At 37.9% G+C, this 20,586-nt stretch overlaps 1 protein-coding gene across 1 annotated transcript in view; it reads left to right on the plus strand.

Moving 5' to 3' along the window:
• The first annotated feature begins 8,320 nt into the window (after positions 1 to 8,320).
• The window catches only part of EIF2S3 (eukaryotic translation initiation factor 2 subunit gamma), a 16,076-nt gene continuing 3,810 nt past the window's right edge, over positions 8,321 to 20,586 (plus strand). The window contains exons 1-11 of the mRNA XM_011378459.2: positions 8,321 to 8,648; positions 9,155 to 9,218; positions 10,169 to 10,296; positions 10,385 to 10,506; positions 12,362 to 12,456; positions 13,820 to 13,978; positions 14,943 to 15,077; positions 16,513 to 16,607; positions 17,114 to 17,258; positions 18,549 to 18,718; positions 19,133 to 19,305. Of these exons, the coding sequence (XP_011376761.1) occupies positions 8,580 to 8,648; positions 9,155 to 9,218; positions 10,169 to 10,296; positions 10,385 to 10,506; positions 12,362 to 12,456; positions 13,820 to 13,978; positions 14,943 to 15,077; positions 16,513 to 16,607; positions 17,114 to 17,258; positions 18,549 to 18,718; positions 19,133 to 19,305 (1,355 nt within the window). The 5' untranslated portion in view covers positions 8,321 to 8,579. The remainder of the gene's footprint in view (positions 8,649 to 9,154; positions 9,219 to 10,168; positions 10,297 to 10,384; positions 10,507 to 12,361; positions 12,457 to 13,819; positions 13,979 to 14,942; positions 15,078 to 16,512; positions 16,608 to 17,113; positions 17,259 to 18,548; positions 18,719 to 19,132; positions 19,306 to 20,586) is intronic.

The raw sequence follows: 20,586 nt of genomic DNA on the forward strand, positions 1-20,586 counted from the left end.
ATACACAGTTGGAGGCCAGTGGTGCTACAACTAACCTTAAATCATCCATCGCCCATTTCTGAATCTAAACTGAGGAATTTCTTCTACCCCCACCCCCACCCCCACCCCCACCCCCCGCCGCCATTTTCTCTCTAGACCAATATCCCGATTTACTTTGAGATGTGTGGCTAAAAGCGATCATTATCGCTTTCTAGCAAACTTGAACTTGTCATGTTTCCCAAGAGGCCAAAACAGCACACGGTGTACTATTTTGCTAAAGTAAACTACTTCATGGGAAAAAATAGAGAAACACCTTAATCTTCTGGAAATAGGGAAATAAGCGTCCCTTTTCCCATTTAAACTATAAAACAAGCTTTAAAAAAGTGTCAACCATAAAATAAACTTTAAAATGGCATACATTCAACTTTGAATATTTGAGTTTTCATACATTGTTCCTGAGCATCTAAAAGCAATGAATTTTGATTTTTGTACATTAGCTAACATTTTGAGCTATACATGACATAGTGTGGCATTAAACTGTAGAGAAATGTCAGTTCTTGATTCGATCAGGAACTGAAATGTGTCCTGTGTAGCACGAATACATACATACCTACAGCGATGTCATGAGCCACTGTGATCAGTACACCCTTATTGTGACATCATATGGTCTCATATGCGGCATTTCATGATCCAAAATGTACTTTTTTATACTTTACTGATTCTGAAACTGGGCTGCGTCTATATATTTACTATGTAGAGCCCACCCCTGAAAAATGTTATTTTAAATCACTGATGCCGCTTTCACCCTCATTTAAAAAAAAAAAAAAGTGTTTTACAGAAAAGTCTGGTAGAGTAAGAAGCATTCTGCTTCTCCAAAACCAAGCAAAGTAAAACCGGGTCATTTAAATAAGTGAACTATAGGTAATTCCTGTCTTCAGTTACTTTTCCCACCAATTACTGGAATAATGGAAGCTCCTAAATACCTTGAGGACATCCTTTCACACTGGTAGAGCCCCTTGGAGCAGATGGAAGCTGTCTTTTCCTAACCCTCTAGCTTAAGTATTTCAGAATATAGTCCTTAAATCCCATATCTAGCAGGCCCAGCTGTCCGGAGGCAGGCTAGAGACTTGGGACTGGGAGTGGTAGTGGAATTGGAAGGAGGTTCCTACCCTGAGTTCTGAGGATTTAGGGTACTGTATACCCTCCCCGCTCCTTTTAAAAAAGAAGTTGAGGCTTTTCGGAAATCCAGAGTCTGTGGTAATTATCTTGGAAATCGCCATTCATGTAATTAGCCCCCACCCCAATCTCTAGGAATTGAAAAGTTATATCGTCAGCAAACTCTAATAAAGCTGCATATGCATTCTTTCTTCTCTTGAAAACTATTTTGCCATGCACTCTATAGTTGTTCAGGGTTTTTAAGGCATCTTGTGGGGTCCAATCTATCTCTGCCTCAGGGTCCATCGGTATCTCCCAAATGAGTACTAACTTCTGCGGGTACACACCAAGACCTGTACACTGGCACATTCCAAAAAGGATGGTGGCTGTTGTCTTAAGCATTATTTCCTGATCCCTATCCCACAGGGAGCCTTCAAAATGCAATTTGAGGGTCCCCAAATTTTCCAGGCTTTCAAATTTAACAGGCAAATAGAATAATCGTGAGTATTGTAAGATTCCTGGCTAATGCTCACACATCTTGGTCATCGTTGGTCACTTGTCACTTGGAATGGCTCCTCTTAGCTTCTCTCCTATTACTGCTGACTTTCTGATCTGTCACTGCCTCTCCACTTTTCTCCAGCTCGCGCTCTCTGCACTTCCCGACTCACAAACTTGACTCTCCCTCCACTTCCGTAGCAAAGCAAAAACCTAAAGCTATATCACAAGGAAACATCAAACCCTTTAAACAAATCATGGCTTCTAGAGATCTCTACACAGGGATGTCCTTTCTGGTCATCTCTAAGGCAGATCTGTAATCGTTTGGTGAGAACCCTTTCCTGACCATATCACTGTTTCTCCCATCTCCTCCCTTCCCCAGTCTCATGAACCCCCAAACCCATCCCCTGGGCCCAGGGGAATACCAAATCCCTAAGCATCATAAAGTGATGTGGGTGCAAAAACAAAAACCCTTCAAAGGGCACGCCCTCCATGAAACAGAGTTTGTCTATTTACATTTGTGTTATTTCACTAATGTGGGAGATACCTCAAGAAAATGAATTGACAATGTGACTTGTATCTACACAGCCAAGAGCAGGGGTCCCCAACCCCCCAGGCCGCGGACCTGTCCCTGGCCTGTTAGGAACCAGGCCGCACAGCAGGAGGTGAGCAGCAGGCAAGCAAGCGAAGCTTCATCTGTATTTGCAGCCGCTCCCCAGCGCTAGCATCACCTCACCACCTCAGCTCCCCCTCAGATCATCAGGACTTAGATTCTTATAGGAGCTCCGGCCCCTGGTGCCAAAAAGGTTAGGGACCGCTGGCCAAGAGGACTCAACAATGTGATTCTTCCTGGAATCAAACGCTTTTTCCCCATTTCACTTCCACTCTTAAAGCCCTGCTGGCAGTTCTTAGAATAACTGCTTTGTGCCTGGGGCCAGCCAGTAAGGGTTCAGAAACATTCGGTTTGGTCTCAGAGTCCCCAACACATTATGACAGTTTTAGACAACATAGGGTGCTATGAGCAAGCACAAAGTGGGGGATGTAATCTGGGCTTGGGAGGGTCAAGCAGAGCTTCTCAGAGGCAGTGATCTCTAAGTTCAGTCCAAAGGGAAGAAGGAAAGAAAAGAGTAAAGGATACCCACAGGGCAGTGTGTTCCAGGCCTGGGGGAGGCAGCAAGGCGCCTTTATTTAGAGAACTGCTGATAATTTAGGAGGGATACAGTATAGGATACAAGAAGGGGAGAGGAAAAAGAAGCAAAAATCAGGAAGCCTGCTGAGTATAATCGGTGGCAGTCAGGGCTTTTTCCCTCCTGTGTTGCCTTTCACCCCAAACTTTTTCCACCGTACCATGTTATTATAGTGATTAACGTATTAAATGATCTTCACACTGTTGCATTTTTTTTTACTTCTACTTAATTCCATAAATTGTTCATTTGTAATCTACTATACTAATTTACTTATTCATGTCATAAATATTTATAAGTACCTACTACGTACCAAGTCCTGTTCTAAGCACGAGGAATCTATCAATGACGAAAACATATAAACATCCTTGCCTTCTTACAGATTACTTAAATTAGGTAATCACCAAAATAAATAAATAAATGCTATGGCCTATTAGAATGTGCAATGGGAAAGAATAGAGCAGGATAAAGAGATTCGGAGTATCCAGGGGGAAGGGTGTCATTTGAATCTTGACTTGAAGGAGACTAGGAACCAGACTGTGTAAAGCCTTGTAGGCCACTGTGAGATCTTTGGGCTTTGAGGAATTGGGAAGGTTTTGAGAAGAGGAGCAATATTAATACTCAGGCTGCTATGTAAATAATAGAATTAGGCATAATGTACAACACAATGACTATAAACACTACTGTAGGGTTTATTTGAAAGTTGCTAAGGAAATAGATCCTAAAAGCCCTCATCACAAGGAAAAAAACTTTTATTTTTCTGTATGAGATGACAGATTTTAATAAGACTTATTGTGGTAATCATTTCACTATATATTAGTCAAATCATTATGCTATACACCTTAAACTATATAGTACTGTATGTCAATTATATCTCAATAAAACCGAAAGAAAAAACACAGGAAATATTACACAAAAAAATAAAATGGGCTGTTGAAAAAAAGAATTTAGGCAGACATGGGGAAGCAGGAAGCTGGGTAAGATTATTCCACCAATGGGGTGGAATGGAGGCTACAGTGGAGACAGAAATGGCCAGTCTCTGAAAATATTCTGAAAGAAGAGCAAATAGGATTTCCTGGATGTAGGAAGAAAGGAAAGAGAGGTGTCAAGGTTTCTGGCCTGAGCAATTGGAAGGATGGAATTGGCATTTCTTGAGATCTGGAAGACTTCAAGAGGAGCAGGTTTGAAGTTGGGAGCAGGGAGGAGAAGATGCAAGGACTGGGCCCCAGGGTGTGCCAAGGGTAGGGAGCCATCCAGGAGAACATAAGGGACTGGTCCAGAAGGCCAGAGTTATGCTGGTATGCTATACACTGAAGAGACAGGTACTATAAGTTGCCAAACATCCACCATCAATAAAAGATGCAGTGAACATTGCCATTTTTAACTGAATATATTTACCTTGAAATACAGTGCAGATAATGCACCATTAAAAATGAAAACATTAAAAACAATTTTTGTAAAGTTAATTTTTGTGCTCCTTATAAACCAATGAATAATAATACTGTGCTTCAGAAGTTTCAATATGCGAGCCACATATTCCTGTGATGAGATTGGCACATCAAAGAGTCAGAAGATAGAGAACTATCAAGGCTACAGAGAGGAGTAGCCAGTGAGATAAGAGTAAAAGAGTGTGGGTATCTAGCTAAGCTGGATAGAAAAGTACTGTGTGTTAAACATCCCTATCAAAAAGTGAAATTAACATTACCATTTTAATGGAATATATTTACTTTGAAACACAATATGGACAATGCCCCCCTTGTAACTGAAAATGTTAAAAAGAACAAATTCCCCCCAAAAGTTAATCATTTTTATGTTCTTTATGAAGCAATGAAAAGCAACACTATACTTTAGAAGCCTCAAGACACAAGCCACATATTCATAAGTACTGCATTTCAGTAGATGTGCACGCAAACACACACATCCTAAGTGTGAGCGCCAGAGCTGAGGTGAGTGGGAGCAATGAAGAGCTACTATATGGTGTTTGCACGATGAAGGAAGTGAAAAAAAAGCCTCCAGTAATTACTGTTGCCAGAAACACAGCTTTAGGGTTTGGGGACTGTGGTTAAGGATAGAGACGGGATTGAATCTAGGCTCTGAAGTTATTTATTAGTTCTAAAACTAAGTTCTTAAAAAAAAAAAAAAAAACAGTGATCGCATCGCTCTCAGGACAAAATGTCTTTGTCCTGATTCAGGGCAGAGAGGGACTTTAGGTAAGTCAGTTCTGGCCGCCTAAGCTCGGGGCTGGGTAGCTGAAGTGGAAGCAAGGGAAGCACACGTGAACAGCAGGGGATCAGACCTGGCTGCAAGGACCGGTGAGCTTCAAGCTGTCCAGAGAACTGGGAAAAGAGCAGCACTGTCTTCTGTGGGTGTTGGAATGCTAAGCACAGGTAAGGCAGAATGGCCCTCTGGGATTGGAAATCTCAACATCAAGTTGGTGATTCTCCTGAAATTGATCTACAGATTCAAAACAACCCCTAGCAAAAACCCAGCAGGCTTTTAGGAAGAAATTGACAAGCTGATCCTAAAATTTGTATGGAAATGAGACTTTAGAAGAGCCAACACAATTTTGAAAAAGAATAAAAGAATGTAGTTAAAGAACTTACGCTTTCCTATTTCAAATGTACCATTAAACTACAGAAATCAAGACACTGTGGTACTGGCATAAGGATAGAGATATAGATCAATGGAACGGGGTCCAGAAATAAACGCTCTTATGACCAATTTATGGTCAATTTATTTTTAAGAAAGGTGACAAGGCAATTCAATAGGGAGAGGATTCTTTTCAACAAATACTGGTGGATCAATTAAATATGCACACACGAAAGGATGCAGTTAAACCCTTACTTCACACTATACACAAAAATTAACTCAAAATAGATCATAGGCCTAAATATAAGAGCTAAAACTATAAACCTTTAAGAAGAAAACAGGAGTAAATCTTTGTGACCTTGGGTTAGATAAAGTGTTCTTAAATATACCAAAAGCATGATTCATAAAAATAAATAAATTGGACTTCATCAACATTAAAAACTTTTGCTCTTCAAAAACACCATTAAGAAAAGGAAAAGACAAGCTACAGACTGGGAGAAAACATTTGCAAATCATGTATCTGATAGACTTGTGTCCAGAATATTTTAAAACTCTTGCAACTCAAAACAACCCAATTTAAAATGGGTTTGAATAGATATTTTACCAAAGAAGAGATACTAATGGCTAATACGTACATAAAAAGATGCTCAATATCATTTGTCATTAAAGAAATGCAAATTTAAACCACATCTACTAGAATGTCTATAATAAAAAAAAAAATCAAGCTGTGATATGGTGATAGTGTGATATCTAGTTGGTGAAGATGTGGAGAAACTGCAGCCCTTATGCATTGTTGGTGGAAATGTAAAATACTGCAGCCACTTTGGAAAAGTTTGTTCCTCAAAAGGTTAACATAGGAAGCATTTCCTCAGTCTATTGAGATCTCGCTTCTAGACATACCCTCTGTTTGGCTCAAATAAATTTTTATAAAAATTCAATTAAAAAAGTTAAATATAAACATGCATTTACCATGGGACTCAGCAATTGCACAACTAGATATTTACCAAAAGAAATGAAAACATGTTTTTATAAAAACTTGTACACAAATGTTCACAGCAGCATTATTCATAAATAACAAAAATGTGTATACAAATGTTTATAGCACTAGTATTCACAATAGCCAAAAAGTGGAAACAATCCAAATATCTATCAACTGGTGAATGGATCAACAAAATGTGGTAAGTCCATACAATGGAATTATGTTCAGCAATAGAGGAATGAACAACTATGGATAGAAGCTACAACATGGATAAACCTCAAAACCATTATGCTAAGTGAAAGAAGCCAGAATCAAAAGACCATATATGTATGAGCCCATTTATATAAAATGTCCAGAAAAGGCAAATCTATGGAGACAGACCATTAGTGGTTGCCTGGGGACACAGAAAGAAACTGTAAATGGACACCTTGGGATCTCTTTGGGGGTGATAGAAATATTCAAAATCTGGATTGTGGTGATGATTGCACAACTCTGTAAACTCACTAAAAATCACTTAATTGTACACTTACAATGGGTGAATTTTATGGTATGCAAATTTTACTTCAATAAACCGATTTTTTTTTAAAAAAAGCATACTTGTTATTGCCTATGAATTCTAGCTGTGCTACTTATCGTGGATATGCTATTCAATTTTTTAGGACTGTTTCTTCACCTGTAAAATGGTAATCATAATATATACCTCATCAGATTGTTGTAAAGATTAAATAAAGTCAATACTTGTTAAGTTGGTGCCAATGTTTAACTACTATTATTATTTCTTGTGACGTTTCTATTGCCAAAAGTTTCTGACAGTGAAGTATATTGTTCTATTTATTAACAGACTTTTATATTGAGATATAATTCACATACCATAAGACCTATCCTTTTAAGCTGCACAATTCACGGGTTTTTAGTATATTCACAAAGTTGTGCAACCATTACCACTAATTCCACATTCTTATCACCTCATTGGGTTTTATGAGTTGACTGGTACAATTATTTACAATGAAAAATAAATTCTAAATTTATAAACTTTAAGTTCCTAAATTTAGAAATGCCTCCACCCAAATACAATATATTGTAGTTTCTACCATTACATAACCAATTAATGCATTTATTGAAACATAACTTCCTATTTTAGGTATACTGTTGTACCTAAAATTTATGATAGAAAACATTTTTAATTTTACTTAAGTATTCAATGAACACAGGTAACCTAAATTCTTATTCTCTTCTTAACTTTTTCTGACTAGAAACGATTACCTGTTCATGACAGAAAATTTGTAAAGCATATAAATGAATGGGGAGAAACAAAACTCCCTCGAATTTTTTTAAAACTCGATGAAAAAGGTTAAGAAAGTCTCAACACATTTAAGTTTTAAAATACCGATTTATTGGTAATGTTTCCATTAAAGAAGCGGGTTTCCTTGGGTCAGCTTTTTAAAAAACCTCTTTGGCCGCTCTAAACGACACCTAGTTTCTATCCTAAGTTAACTCCATTTTGTGTGCACTCTACCGCCACCAAGGATCACCTCCCAGGCTCTAGAAACCTCTCCTCTCCCAGAACAAGTTAGACTTTGCTTTTGCCATCCCTGGGCCGCCGAACCTCCGCGCGAGGGCGCCCTCTCCGCCGCTCGCCAGGTGGCGCGAGCCGCCGCAAGCATGGCCTGCTCAGGGCGTGGCCCCCTCCCGACCAAGAGCCTCGTCACAGGTGGGCCGGACCCGAGCCGACTTCGGCTTATTAAATTAGAGAACTCAGCAAAGAAGGAGGTTCCCACTGCCGGTTCTCACACTCAGAGTAACATTCCCAGGTTCCGGGAAACCCTTCCGGCCATCCCCACGAGAAACGGAAATGACTTCTCCTTCGCCAGCGCGCGCGACGTTAGTTTCACCCGCCTAGCAAGGGGCCTTTTACAGGGCTGACCTCAGCGCTGCCTGCGCGAATAACCAATATATCTGCGACGAATAGATCCCGAAACTTTACCTCGTGTTTTCCAGTCAGCCTGCTGGCAGGTACTATATGAATCCAAGCGGAAAGAAGTGCAAGCAGCGAGACCCTTCTGCAGCGGTCACCTTCCTTTCCCAGGCCTGGGCCCCAGTCGGCCTACCCGCCTTCGCTCCTCCCCGCCTCCTTCGCACTAGAGGGCCTGCGTACGATCAGGCAGTTGCAGGGGCGACTTGCTTCCTCTTCAGGCAAGATGGCGGGAGGCGAGGCTGGAGTGACTCTCGGGCAACCGCATCTTTCTCGCCAGGATCTTGCCACCTTGGTAAGGTTTCGCTCTGGGAGGATGCGGAGTGAGCTCAGGAGTGGGGATGACAGGGCCTCCCAGGAGGCGTTCAGATGAGACAGTGCCGGGCTGTCGGGAGCATGGTTGACTCCGGAGCCGCGCGGGCGCCGCCGCCGGCACCTCGGCAGTGCGTGAGCTGGGCAGGGGGTTGTGAGATCGTGGGATCTCGAAGTAGTGTTAAATGTCAGTAAGGTTTTCACTGGGAAGGGAGTGTTTACACTGTCCTCAGTGATAATTGCGGTCAAAGTCGGGTGTCCACGGACCTCCACATCTCCAACAGTGAGTGGAGGTGTAGTTTCGTGTAACGATGAAGGACTCAGGGCTTTCCAGTCATCAGAATACAAGATTGCTTATACAGGAAAAGCGCTTTAGAAGTAGAAGAGAGCTGTTCACATGGCGGCGAGCTGTAGATCAAATGTAAAATCAAAGGAAAATTTGTGATTTGCCTTACGTACAGCGAATTAAAAATAAATGTTTGATTGCAGGATGTTACCAAATTGACCCCACTTTCACACGAAGTTATCAGCAGACAAGCCACAATTAATATAGGTAAGATAAGAAAAACTTCTTGGAGACTTGACTTGCTTGATCTCAAATAATTTTAACCTCTCCTTTTGTGTGATTACATGAATTATATGAGAATGTGGATATTCAAGAAATAGACGTTGAGCTCTTGTGAGCAAAGCACCTGCTAGATTTTGGGGGAGAAGCACGTTGCCCATGTCTACCTTACAGACTAGGTGAGAAGAAAAGATAGAGACATGAGAAGGTTAATAGCATAAGGCGATGTGTAGTTACGTAGCACTTTAAGGAAGAGGTAAAAATGTGGCCGTATTTGCCACACAGAGTTATTGCAAGGGCAGAGTTTTTGAAAGTTTTATTTGCTATATAAGCTATTATTAAGTAGAATTTTTTTTTAACTTAATTGATACCTAGAACTGAATGTCAATTTTGTGTTTTGGAGAGTCTATACAAACAGCACAGTAAAACCTAATTAAAAGCAAAGCTCTACCATCAGGCTATTAAAAAGTTATGATACATGCTACCTTTAACAGCATTACCATAATTAAACCTGGATTTTCTCATTTTCATACATTTCTTTTGGTTGTGTCAAGGCTCATCATACCTATTTATTTCACTCTGGAAATGCTGGAAAGTTTCTTAATATACAAGATATTTATGTATTTTTCAGTTGAGCATTTATTTTAAATGAAGGCGGTCTTTTCTGCGATTAAGAACATAAGATGAATAGCTTTTAGTATGCTGAGTATGGTTTTTGAACAAGGTTGTCAGTTACATGGAAAGTTCTCTTCAACCCATATTAGAATGTTTTAGTCAAAAAGAATATGTAGGAGCAAAAATTGAAGTCACTGTTGGTTTTATGTTGATATTTATAGTTAGTTAGTTATGGATTTGAGTTTTCTACTCTAACACTACTTGAAAAAATATTTGGTGTAATTGGAATGTACGTGAATTCATTTTTTGTACTTTCTCTGTAGGTACAATTGGTCATGTAGCTCATGGGAAATCCACAGTTGTAAAAGCTATTTCTGGAGTTCACACTGTCAGGTTCAAAAATGAGCTAGAGAGAAATATTACAATCAAGCTTGGATATGCTAATGCTAAGGTGAGCTCTGTACTGTGGAACTGGAAACAAACTTTAATTGGAATATGCAGATAACAAGTCCAAATCTTTTTTTTATTGAAATCTTTAGATTTATAAACTTGATGACCCAAGTTGTCCTCGGCCAGAATGTTATAAATCCTGTGGAAGTAGTACACCTGATGAGTTTCCTACAGACATTCCGGGGACCAAAGGGAACTTCAAATTAGTCAGGTGACCTCTTTTGTGCTAAAAAACACTTTATACTTCATATTGTATTGTCTCGTTGATTGGTGCTTTTTGAAATATTTAACTGACATATTAAACGATGAACCTAATTGCTGAATGATTTTGTCATTTTTCTATTATTTTATTGTCTATAGTGACAATAATTTGAAAAGTCAAGTATTTAAACTTAAGATACATGCAAGTTCTCTAAAGAAAGAGTACCACATAAGCAGAATGGAATGGAAGGAAACACAGCTCATTGGATTTAAGAGATTCTTTTTGTCAAGCTTCCTAAATTTCTTTTAAACAGTGTTGTTTCTGTTGTTATTCATCTATTTTCTGAATATGATTCATATCTTAGTTCTTCATCAGAGATTACTGACATCCACCTAGTGATGTTTATGGGGTTTGGAGATGCACTACAAGGAAATTTTAAATCAGAAACAGGGCTGGGACTAAAGAGAGATAAGTGAGGCCCTTGCCTTGGGCCCAGAGTTTAAGGGGGTGGGGGAGGCTACAAACAAAAAACCCTCAGTAGTTAAGTAGTATTTGGGGCAGTGTTTTTAGAAATTAATGCAAAAAAATCATGATAAATAGAATGTCATTGGTTTAAATAAAGATAGGCTCAAAATTACTGATTTTTTTTTTCCCCCTTGCTTCAGTATCACTTTTCTTTCTGGCTTGTTTTTGGCTCAGCATGGCATTATTACTGATCCTTTTTTTTTTCCTTCATTTAAAATTTTGATGTTTATTATGGATTTTTGCATTAATTTTGTTTTTTTAAAATATTAAATTTAAATTTTAATTATCTCGATTTTTTTTTTTTCGTTTTTTGACACCTCCTTAAATTTTGTACCCCAGGCAAGTGCTTCACTTGCCTCACCCTAGTTTTGGCCCCAATCAGAGATCAAACTTTTTCTATAAAGGGCCAGATAGTAAATATTTATGGCTTTGCAGGCCATGAGTTCTCTATTTTAGCTACTCAGCTCTGCTCTTGTGTTCTGAAAGCAGGCATAGACTGTATGTGCATGAGCGGGTATGGCAGTGGGCCAGATTTGGCCTAAGGGCCATAGTTTGCTGACCCCTATTTTAGATCATGACAGTGTGAGCACACACTTTTTAAAAGTAATGATTCTTATTGAGTAGCATAGGTTTGTTAAAATAGTGCTGCCATCTCCACTACAGATTGGCAGTTCAACTTTTCCAGGTGTTAGAGAAATTTTTGGCACTTTATTTTTTCTGATGGCAATGCCCATTTTGTTAACACTATTTTTGGCTTTGAAATCGATGACATTCCCAATATACACTCTATACTAGGGGTCCCCAAATCCTGGGGCATGGACCGGTACCGGTCTGTGGTATGTTAGGAACTGGGCCACACAGCAGGAGGTGAGGGGTGGGCGAGCAAGCGAAGCTTCATTTGTATTTGCAGCTACTCCCCAGCGCTAGCATCACCGCCTCAGCTCCATCTCAGGTCATCAGGCATTAGATTCTCATAGGAGCACTGGTCCCTGGTGCCAAAAAGGTAGGGGACTGCTGCTCTATACTGTATTTATTTTCATCGGATTTGAGAGTTTCTGGCTCTTCAGTTATTTCTACACATAGCTAATTTTATTTGCTTTATAATGCTGTGCAGTGTTCACTCTTAGCCAGTAGGTAATCTTATTTCCAGGATCTAGAAACACCAAGTCCTGTAGCCACTTGACTTTATAGCAATAAGAATTATTTCCATATTTTTATTCCATATTCATATGTAATATTCACATTCTACATTTAAAGTGATTTGATTTTAGGAAATCTATAAGTTGCATCTTAAAGTATTGATTGATCTTAGCGCTGATTGTTATTTTTCCATTATTAGACATGTTTCCTTTGTTGACTGTCCTGGCCACGATATTTTGATGGCTACTATGCTGAACGGTGCAGCCGTGATGGATGCAGCTCTTTTGTTGATAGGTAAATACATCAGAATTGGTTTGGACAATGTAGAGCAAATCCAAGGTGGAATATTTAAGGGAGAACTAAGACCTTTAAGGGCTATATCCATTACCTAAGTGTGACACAAATGGAAACCAACATGTCTGACACAAATGGAAACAAACATGTCATCCAGAATGACATCGCTGCCAACCAGCGATCACAAAATATTAAAACAAGATAGACCCAAGGCTGATGTCTAGTGAGAATTCTTATGGTAATGTATATTTTAAAAAGTAAATAGTGCATTTTTCCCACTTAGATCACATGAAATAATTTCATTTTAAATTTACATGTAAAAGTATATGTATTTTTGTCTCACTTTCCACTGCAACACTGGTGTATAATGTTTTGGTTTAGATGCAGATCTCATAATTTAAGTGCTGAAGTCTAGACTTGAATTGGGGTTTTCAAGGCTAGGGTTGTGCTACCTTCCTTATGTGAGCTGTCGAGAGATTTTGTTGCTATGGGCTATAATTTTTAAAAATATGCCAAATAAACATAGTACAGGACATCTGAACATCACTGCTTGGGGAGGATCATCATATCTCTAATACTAGTCAGAATATCTCTAATAGTGGGTAGAGCCTTATGCCTGAGCAGAAGCTGAGGGCAGACCCCGAGATGCCAAACTTGCTGATTCCAAGCTTCTTGCTTAGGACCAGTAATGAAAGCCAAATGATTGGGAGGCTTCAGTGAATGCACACACACAGGGGAAGCAGGGGCAAAAGTTGGACACTTGGCAGTAATATCTAGGACTTTTTCCTTGAGTGGAGCTAGGGTGTTCAAACAATTCTTTTATTAGATACTAAGGTTTTTTTGTTTGTTTGTTTTTGGTAAAATACACATGACATGAAATTTAACCATTTTAGCTATTTAAAGTGTAAAATTCAGTGACATTAAGTACATTGACAGTGTTGTACAAGCATCACCACTGTCTAGTTCCAGAATATCTTCATTATCTCAAAAGGAAATGCTGTTCTTATTAAGGGGTCTCCAACCCCTGGGCCACGGACCAGTAGCAGTCTGTGGCCTGTTAGGAACTGGGCCACACAGTAGGAGTGAACAGTGGAAGAACGAAGCTTCATCTGTATTTACAGCCACTCCCCAGCACTAGTATCACCACCTCAACCCCACCTTAGGTCATCAGGCATTAAATTCTCATAGGAGCACTGGTCCCTGGTGCCAAAAAGGTTGGGGACCGCTGTATTAAGCAGTCACTGTTTCACCCTTTCCAAGCCCCTGGCAGCCTTAATCTGCTTTCTGTGTCTCGTGGATTTGCTTTTCCTGGAAAATATTTTTAGCTGATGCTCATGCATCTTTTTTTTTCTTCATTATCTAGCTGGTAATGAGTCTTGTCCTCAGCCTCAGACATCTGAACACCTGGCTGCTATAGAAATCATGAAACTGAAGCATATTTTGATTCTACAAAATAAAATTGATTTGGTAAAAGAAAGCCAGGCTAAAGAACAGTATGAACAGATCCTTGCATTTGTACAAGGTAAGAAGCCATAATATCTAATGCATCTGTGAATTACTTTGAGAGGCAATCCAGATACCAGATGTTAAATTAACTCCAGATTATCTAAATTTATAGGTCTTAAGCCTTATTTTTCTCTACCTTCTACTTGTTAGCTACTTGATGCAACTTGTGAAATCTGTGTTTCTGAATTTGATAGACTATTTGATAGTATATTTTTGCTGGCTGAAAGATAGAACCGAAGTATTCTAGAAACTATCAGATTAAAAAAAACACTTCAGTGATAATAAAATGTTTTTTAAAAAAACAAGTCTTACTGAATAGCTACTTTGAGAATTGGAACTGACAGTCATTTATTTAATCTTTATAGTCCATTTCTGACAGTGTAGTGTTTTTCATTTCAGGGAAGACATGATGAATCTTATTGTTGACATTTGATTCTCTCTCCGCCTTGTTTTTCTTGTTAGGTTGACTTCCCATGGACCCAGTTCTATCATAATGAGAAAGAATAAGTCATATTGATTAAAATCTAATTACGTTCCATTTCTTCGACCAGCCTATTTGATATATAATTAATAAAGAGCAAACATTATATATGCAGCAATCTTCGATTAGCAAAGAGTCTGTAATTTTATATTGACATTTATTGGGAGGTTAATTACATGTTATTGGAAATCTTTCAACTAGTAAAGTGCTCTTTCCCAGGAGTGTTAGTATTTTATTTCTTAAGCACTTTTATTATTTTAGTATCTTATTAATATATTTTAACATTTTTCCCTTAACGGGAATAATATTCATTTTCAGGAGTAAAAACAAACAATACAGCCATGTTTCTAAACAGGATTATCACTTTCTACCTGTTGCAGGCATTTGTGTGGGGATATTTAGGCATCTATTTTAGTAATCTTAATTGTTTCATGTAACATGTATAGAACAAGTTTTATAAAACTGAAGAATTTTGATTATTCTGAATTTTGTCATATAGGTACAGTAGCAGAAGGAGCTCCTATTATTCCAATTTCTGCTCAGCTGAAATACAATATTGAAGTTGTCTGTGAGTACATAGTAAAGAAAATTCCAGTACCCCCAAGAGACTTTACTTCAGAACCCCGACTCATTGGTAAGTGATAGGATTTATCTTTAACTCTTTTTAAATAATATTATAAAAATGTATTTTTTAATATTATAAAAGTATATTTCATATCCTGATTTCTTGAGGTTTTAACTCTTCATGGGATCTTTTCCACACTGATGGTTCACCCTTAAGGGTGTTTATTACTATTTCCTCTTTCTGCAGAGGTGTTAATAAATTACACAATCTCCATAAAATTTTTTTGTAATCGATGAATTCTGAGATTGTATTGGTAGTACTAGATTTCATTACTGGATGAGAAACAGAGTCCTGAATGGAGAAGTAACTTTTAACCTTATGCTCAATATATGGAATGTGATCAGGATGGAGTAATACAGTATTCTCTATGGAATTATAATATTTTAGTAAGGAACAGGATATGAGAACTTCCATTCAATTGATTTCCTTGTACCATTAACGAAGACTTTCATGTTCTTTCACTTTAAGTTTATAGTGCCAATATTGGTATAATTTGATCATCTGAGTTTGTGATTCCTACACAGAGATGTAGGAGCCTTTTCAAAACAGACTCATTTGATCCCCTCTGGGCCTTCACCTGGGGTCCCCCTAATAGTTGTGGGAAGTGTTCTCTTGGGTGATTATGATGGCATACCTCTTGTTAGGGTCGCTGCTCTCAGGACCTAAGTGAAGGTCACATAGTCCTAGAGTTGTTTTGTAGTTTTAAAACTAAATTTTTATTATAGAAGTCATATAATATAAAGCAGGGGACCCTAACCCCCAGTAGTGTTCCGTGGCCTGTTAGGAGTTGGGCCACACAGCAGATGAGTGGGAGGTGAGCAGCGGGCGAGCGAGCAAAGCATCTGTATTTGCAGCCACTCCCCAGTGCTAGCATCACCGCCTCAGCTCTACCTCAGATCATCAGGCATTACATACTCATAGGAGCACCAGTCCCTGATAGAGGCATATAAAGAGGTGCCTCCCACTTGTCTCCCTTAGCCCTGAAGTAACCAAAGTTAACGGTTGTGTATTATTCCCGTATCCCTCTTTGTTCATATCATCATGTGTAAACATATGTTTCTTGGTTTAGTTTTTTCTGGTGTGGAAGTGGGGTCATATATGCATGTTATTTTTGTAACTAGTTTTTTTTTTATCCTTAACAGTATATGAGGGTTATCATTCCAGATTATTACAGACAGCGCTAACATTCTTTTTTAGTAGCTGCGTGATACTCCAATAGTATTGATGTACCATAATATGCCTCCTATCAATGAACTTTTAAGTTATTTCCACTTTTCCATCATAAGTAAGGCTGCAGTGCAGTAAGTTAGATTTTGTCACAAAGTCATCCCTTTGGTGTAAATTTTATGTGTCTACTATTTGAAGAAAATTAACTTAGAAAATAATATTTCTTTGAAAGTTAAAATGAACAGAATTGGCTTTAATTTGTTTTGCTTTCTTTTAGTTATTAGGTCCTTCGATGTCAACAAACCTGGCTGTGAAGTTGATGACCTTAAGGGGGGTGTAGCTGGTGGTAGTATTCTAAAAGGAGTGTTAAAGGTAAACTGGGTTTTGGTTGTTTTGTTTTTCTTGTTTTAATTGAGATAACATTGGTTAATAACATAAATTTCAGGTTTACAACTTCATAATACAACAACGGTATAGTCCACTGTATGTTCACCATCCAGTCTAGTGGTCGTTGCATTCTTGTTTTGTTTTTCTCTTGTCTTAATCGGGAAAATAGTATGGATACTCCATGTTGAAAAAAAATTTTTTTTATAGTGTCTAGTGCTTGTTATAGATGTCTGTGTATTATTATGTTTTATAAGTGTATCTGACATCTATGGGTTCCTCATGAGTATGGAACACATTTTATATGGGGATAGGTTTGTGTGTTAGGTGCTCAGAAACAGTTGGACAGTTGGATGGTTCTGGTTTTGAAGATCTCTTTCACATTTTTTTTTTTTTAATAGTGATCTTTGAAATAGAGAAAGGATTGCCTTTTTAGTTTTGTGGTCTTCCTGTTGCCCCACAGTAATTCTAATGACTAATTTATATTTTTACAGGTGGGCCAGGAGATAGAAGTCAGACCTGGTATTGTTTCCAAAGATAGCGAAGGAAAACTCATGTGTAAACCAATCTTTTCCAAAATTGTATCACTGTTTGCGGAACATAATGATCTTCAGTATGCTGCTCCAGGAGGTCTTATCGGTAAGGATTTCCCCCTCATCCCTGCACTTTTCATTTGTGAATATTCTTGGAAAATAGATTACCCAAAAAGATAGAGATTTTTTAATTGGATATTTGAATAATTGAATGGGATGGGGGAATATATATATGATTAAGCTGTTGATTTTAGGTCATGAGTTGGTTTCATGTGTTTGTAAAAATTATAAGCATAAAGAAAAATTTTGATTTAGTATATAAAATAGCTCCTTTTTAGCAATAACACAATAAGTTTCATGACCCAGTGTTTAAAATACTTAACTGCACCTTTTTGTTGTTGTTCTACACAGTTTTGGGGTTAGAGAGGTTGATTTTTATGTATGTTTTGCAAATAGAAAGTTACCCACACAAATGTAAGTTGAATCATGTCATCATATTTACACTGAGGTAGAAATAAAAGAAGATAACTTCCATTGTGTAGTAATTAGATAATTTATGGATTTCCTGGGCCCTTACAACTTAGTGTATTATCGGCTATCCTTAAAAAGGCAAGATTCAGTGAGATTTAGTCAGAGGTATTAAGCCTTTGGATAAAAGAAAAAAATGTTTGATGAAGAAGGATTTTGTCTTTTGATTCTCTAGTTTTGGGCTATATAATTCATTTTTCTACTTTATCCTATAATCAGGAATTTACTGTATACGATTTTTTTTCTTAATAAACAAGGAAACTCCAGAAAAGTTTTTAAAAATTTAACTTAATGGAACTTTTCAAACATAAAAGTAGAGAATGGTTTAATGATAACTTTTGCGTAGCCACCACCCAGCTTCAGCAATTATCCATACTTTACCAATTGTACTTCATCTTTCTATCTTCTTCCCTGTCGTCCTCGAAAGACACACTGCTAAAGTATTTTTAAGTGGATCCCAAGAGTCATATATGAAATCTTTAAACTATCTTTTTGATCAGCTTTCCAGGGGAGAAATAGCAGGCAAATATTCTGCAGACTACTCATGAATTTTGTATTTTTTCAACCTTCATTAAGGATATTCAGACTCATTTTTGAGTTAGGCTATTATCTCTGTTTGCCCTTTGTTTAGAATTTAAATCAAGAGTCTTTTCTCAATGTCCAACTAACCTGTGAGTTTACAATTCCGTTTCTTCAGATAAAAACAGGTATTTTCTCACACCTATGTAGCTGTTACGTGACTATGAAAATATAAGTGTGTATTAAAATGTATAGACATGTGCTGTACTTGTTTGACTAAGTTTTGGGGTAAACAGCTTTATGGGGGAAAAAATTGGATTCTATGTACATATATCTTATTTTATATCAGGAGTTGGAACAAAAATTGACCCCACTTTGTGCCGGGCTGACAGAATGGTGGGGCAGGTACTCGGTGCAGTTGGAGCTTTACCTGAGATCTTCACAGAATTGGAAATATCCTATTTCTTGCTTAGACGGCTTCTAGGTGTACGCACTGAAGGAGATAAAAAAGCAGCAAAGGTAAGTGCTTTCTGTAATTCCTCTTTCAAAAAAAGTGACAGTGATGTTAAGACCAGTTTTGAGGTTCATTTCACAGTTAACATGGGATTAAGAAAAAAAAGGTGAAAAAGAAAAATACTTTATTGCTGAAAAACTGCTAAGAAAAAAAAGGCGAATAAATTTGACTTCCTGAACATCGAGAACCAAATGGCAGTAAAGTGAAACAAAACAGGGAAAAGTATGTCAACGTATGACGATGACATGGCATTTTTATTATCCACATGATATTTTTAAAAGTCTCAGTGAGATTGGGTTAGCAGAGATGGAAAAATTGCTGACCTCTGTTGTTGGCAAGGAGATAGGAAAATAAGCAGTCATTTTTGGAACGCATTTTCTCAATTTGGGGGTTTATTTTTCCCCAATTTATTTCCTTAGGTGCAAAAGTTGTCTAAGAACGAAGTGCTCATGGTGAACATAGGATCACTGTCGACAGGAGGAAGAGTTAGTGCAGTCAAGGCTGATCTGGGTAAAATCGTTTTGACTAATCCTGTGTGCACAGAAGTAGGAGAAAAAATTGCCCTTAGCCGAAGAGTTGAAAAACACTGGCGGTAAGTTTATTAGCCTTCATCACTGTCTAATAAGATACAGTCGATTTTCTTAAGTTCTTGGTGGTATACACACACTTTTCCTTGAATGCAACAGTTATTGTGGCTTTAACTTTTAGCTATTTGGATAACTTCGAAATCTGTATTTCTAGCCCTGATTTGTAATAGACACAACTTATGCAAAACCCAGTGAGTTCGTTTCAGTATTTCCCTTGTCTTTGGTTTTTTAAAACTTTTTACTTGGAAATAATTTCAAATTTAACAGGAAAGTTACAAGAATACACACAGAACTCCTGTCTTCCCTTTTCCCAGATACACAATTTATTTGTATATGTATATATTTTTATATGTATATAAACTTTTTTGAGCCGTTCAAAGAGTAGGTTGTATAAATCATGTCCCTCGATCTCTTAATACTTCAGTATATATTTCCTAAAAACAAGGATATTCTCTTATAAAACCACTTAAGTTTAACATTGATAAAATACTGAAATATACAGTCCCCATTCCAGTTTTATCCCTTGTCCCAATAATGTCCTCTATTTCCCTCCAGTCTGGGATCATGCATTCCATTTGATTTTCAATCTCTAATCTGGTACTTCCGATCTCTAATCTGGAACTTCCTCTGCCTTTCTTTTGTCTTAACGTTGACAACTTTGAAAGATAGAAGCTAGTTACTTTATAGATCGTTTCTCAGTTTGGGTTTATCTGATGTTTCCTAAGATTAGATTCAGGTATGTATTCTTGGCTCTTGGCTGCGGTACTCGCATAGGTGGTGATGTCTCCTCAGGGAATCACAGCCAGAGGCACATGATATCTGACAGCGCCTCCTTGTTGAAGTTGGTTTTGATCATGCATTCCAGGTGTTGTCCAGTTTTCCACTATATAATTAATCTTTTCACCCTTGCAACTCATAAGAATTCTATGGGGAGCTCTGAAACTATGCCAATAGTCTGCTCCTCATCAAATCCTACCCCCCTCGATTTAGCATCCACAGATGATTCTTGTCTGAATTGAGCCTGATTGTAGTGATTTTGAAATAGTAATCACCCCACCTCCAACTCCATCACTCCTTATATCAGTTGACATTTTTTCCCCCTATTGTTTATTTATCTAGTTATAATATGGACTCTCGGAGTACTACTTTATTTAGTAGGTTATGATTTGTTACTGTTCATATTATTTTGATGCCCAGATTGTCCAGGATTTGTCCAGTAGAGACCTTTCAAACTGGCTCCTGTGTCCTTTTGACATGTCCCTATCAGTTTTTTGTTTTTGTTTTTG

This window comes from Pteropus vampyrus, unplaced genomic scaffold (genome assembly GCF_000151845.1).
Source record: "Pteropus vampyrus isolate Shadow unplaced genomic scaffold, Pvam_2.0 Scaffold339, whole genome shotgun sequence".
In the NCBI taxonomy this organism is placed as follows: domain Eukaryota; kingdom Metazoa; phylum Chordata; class Mammalia; order Chiroptera; family Pteropodidae; genus Pteropus; species Pteropus vampyrus.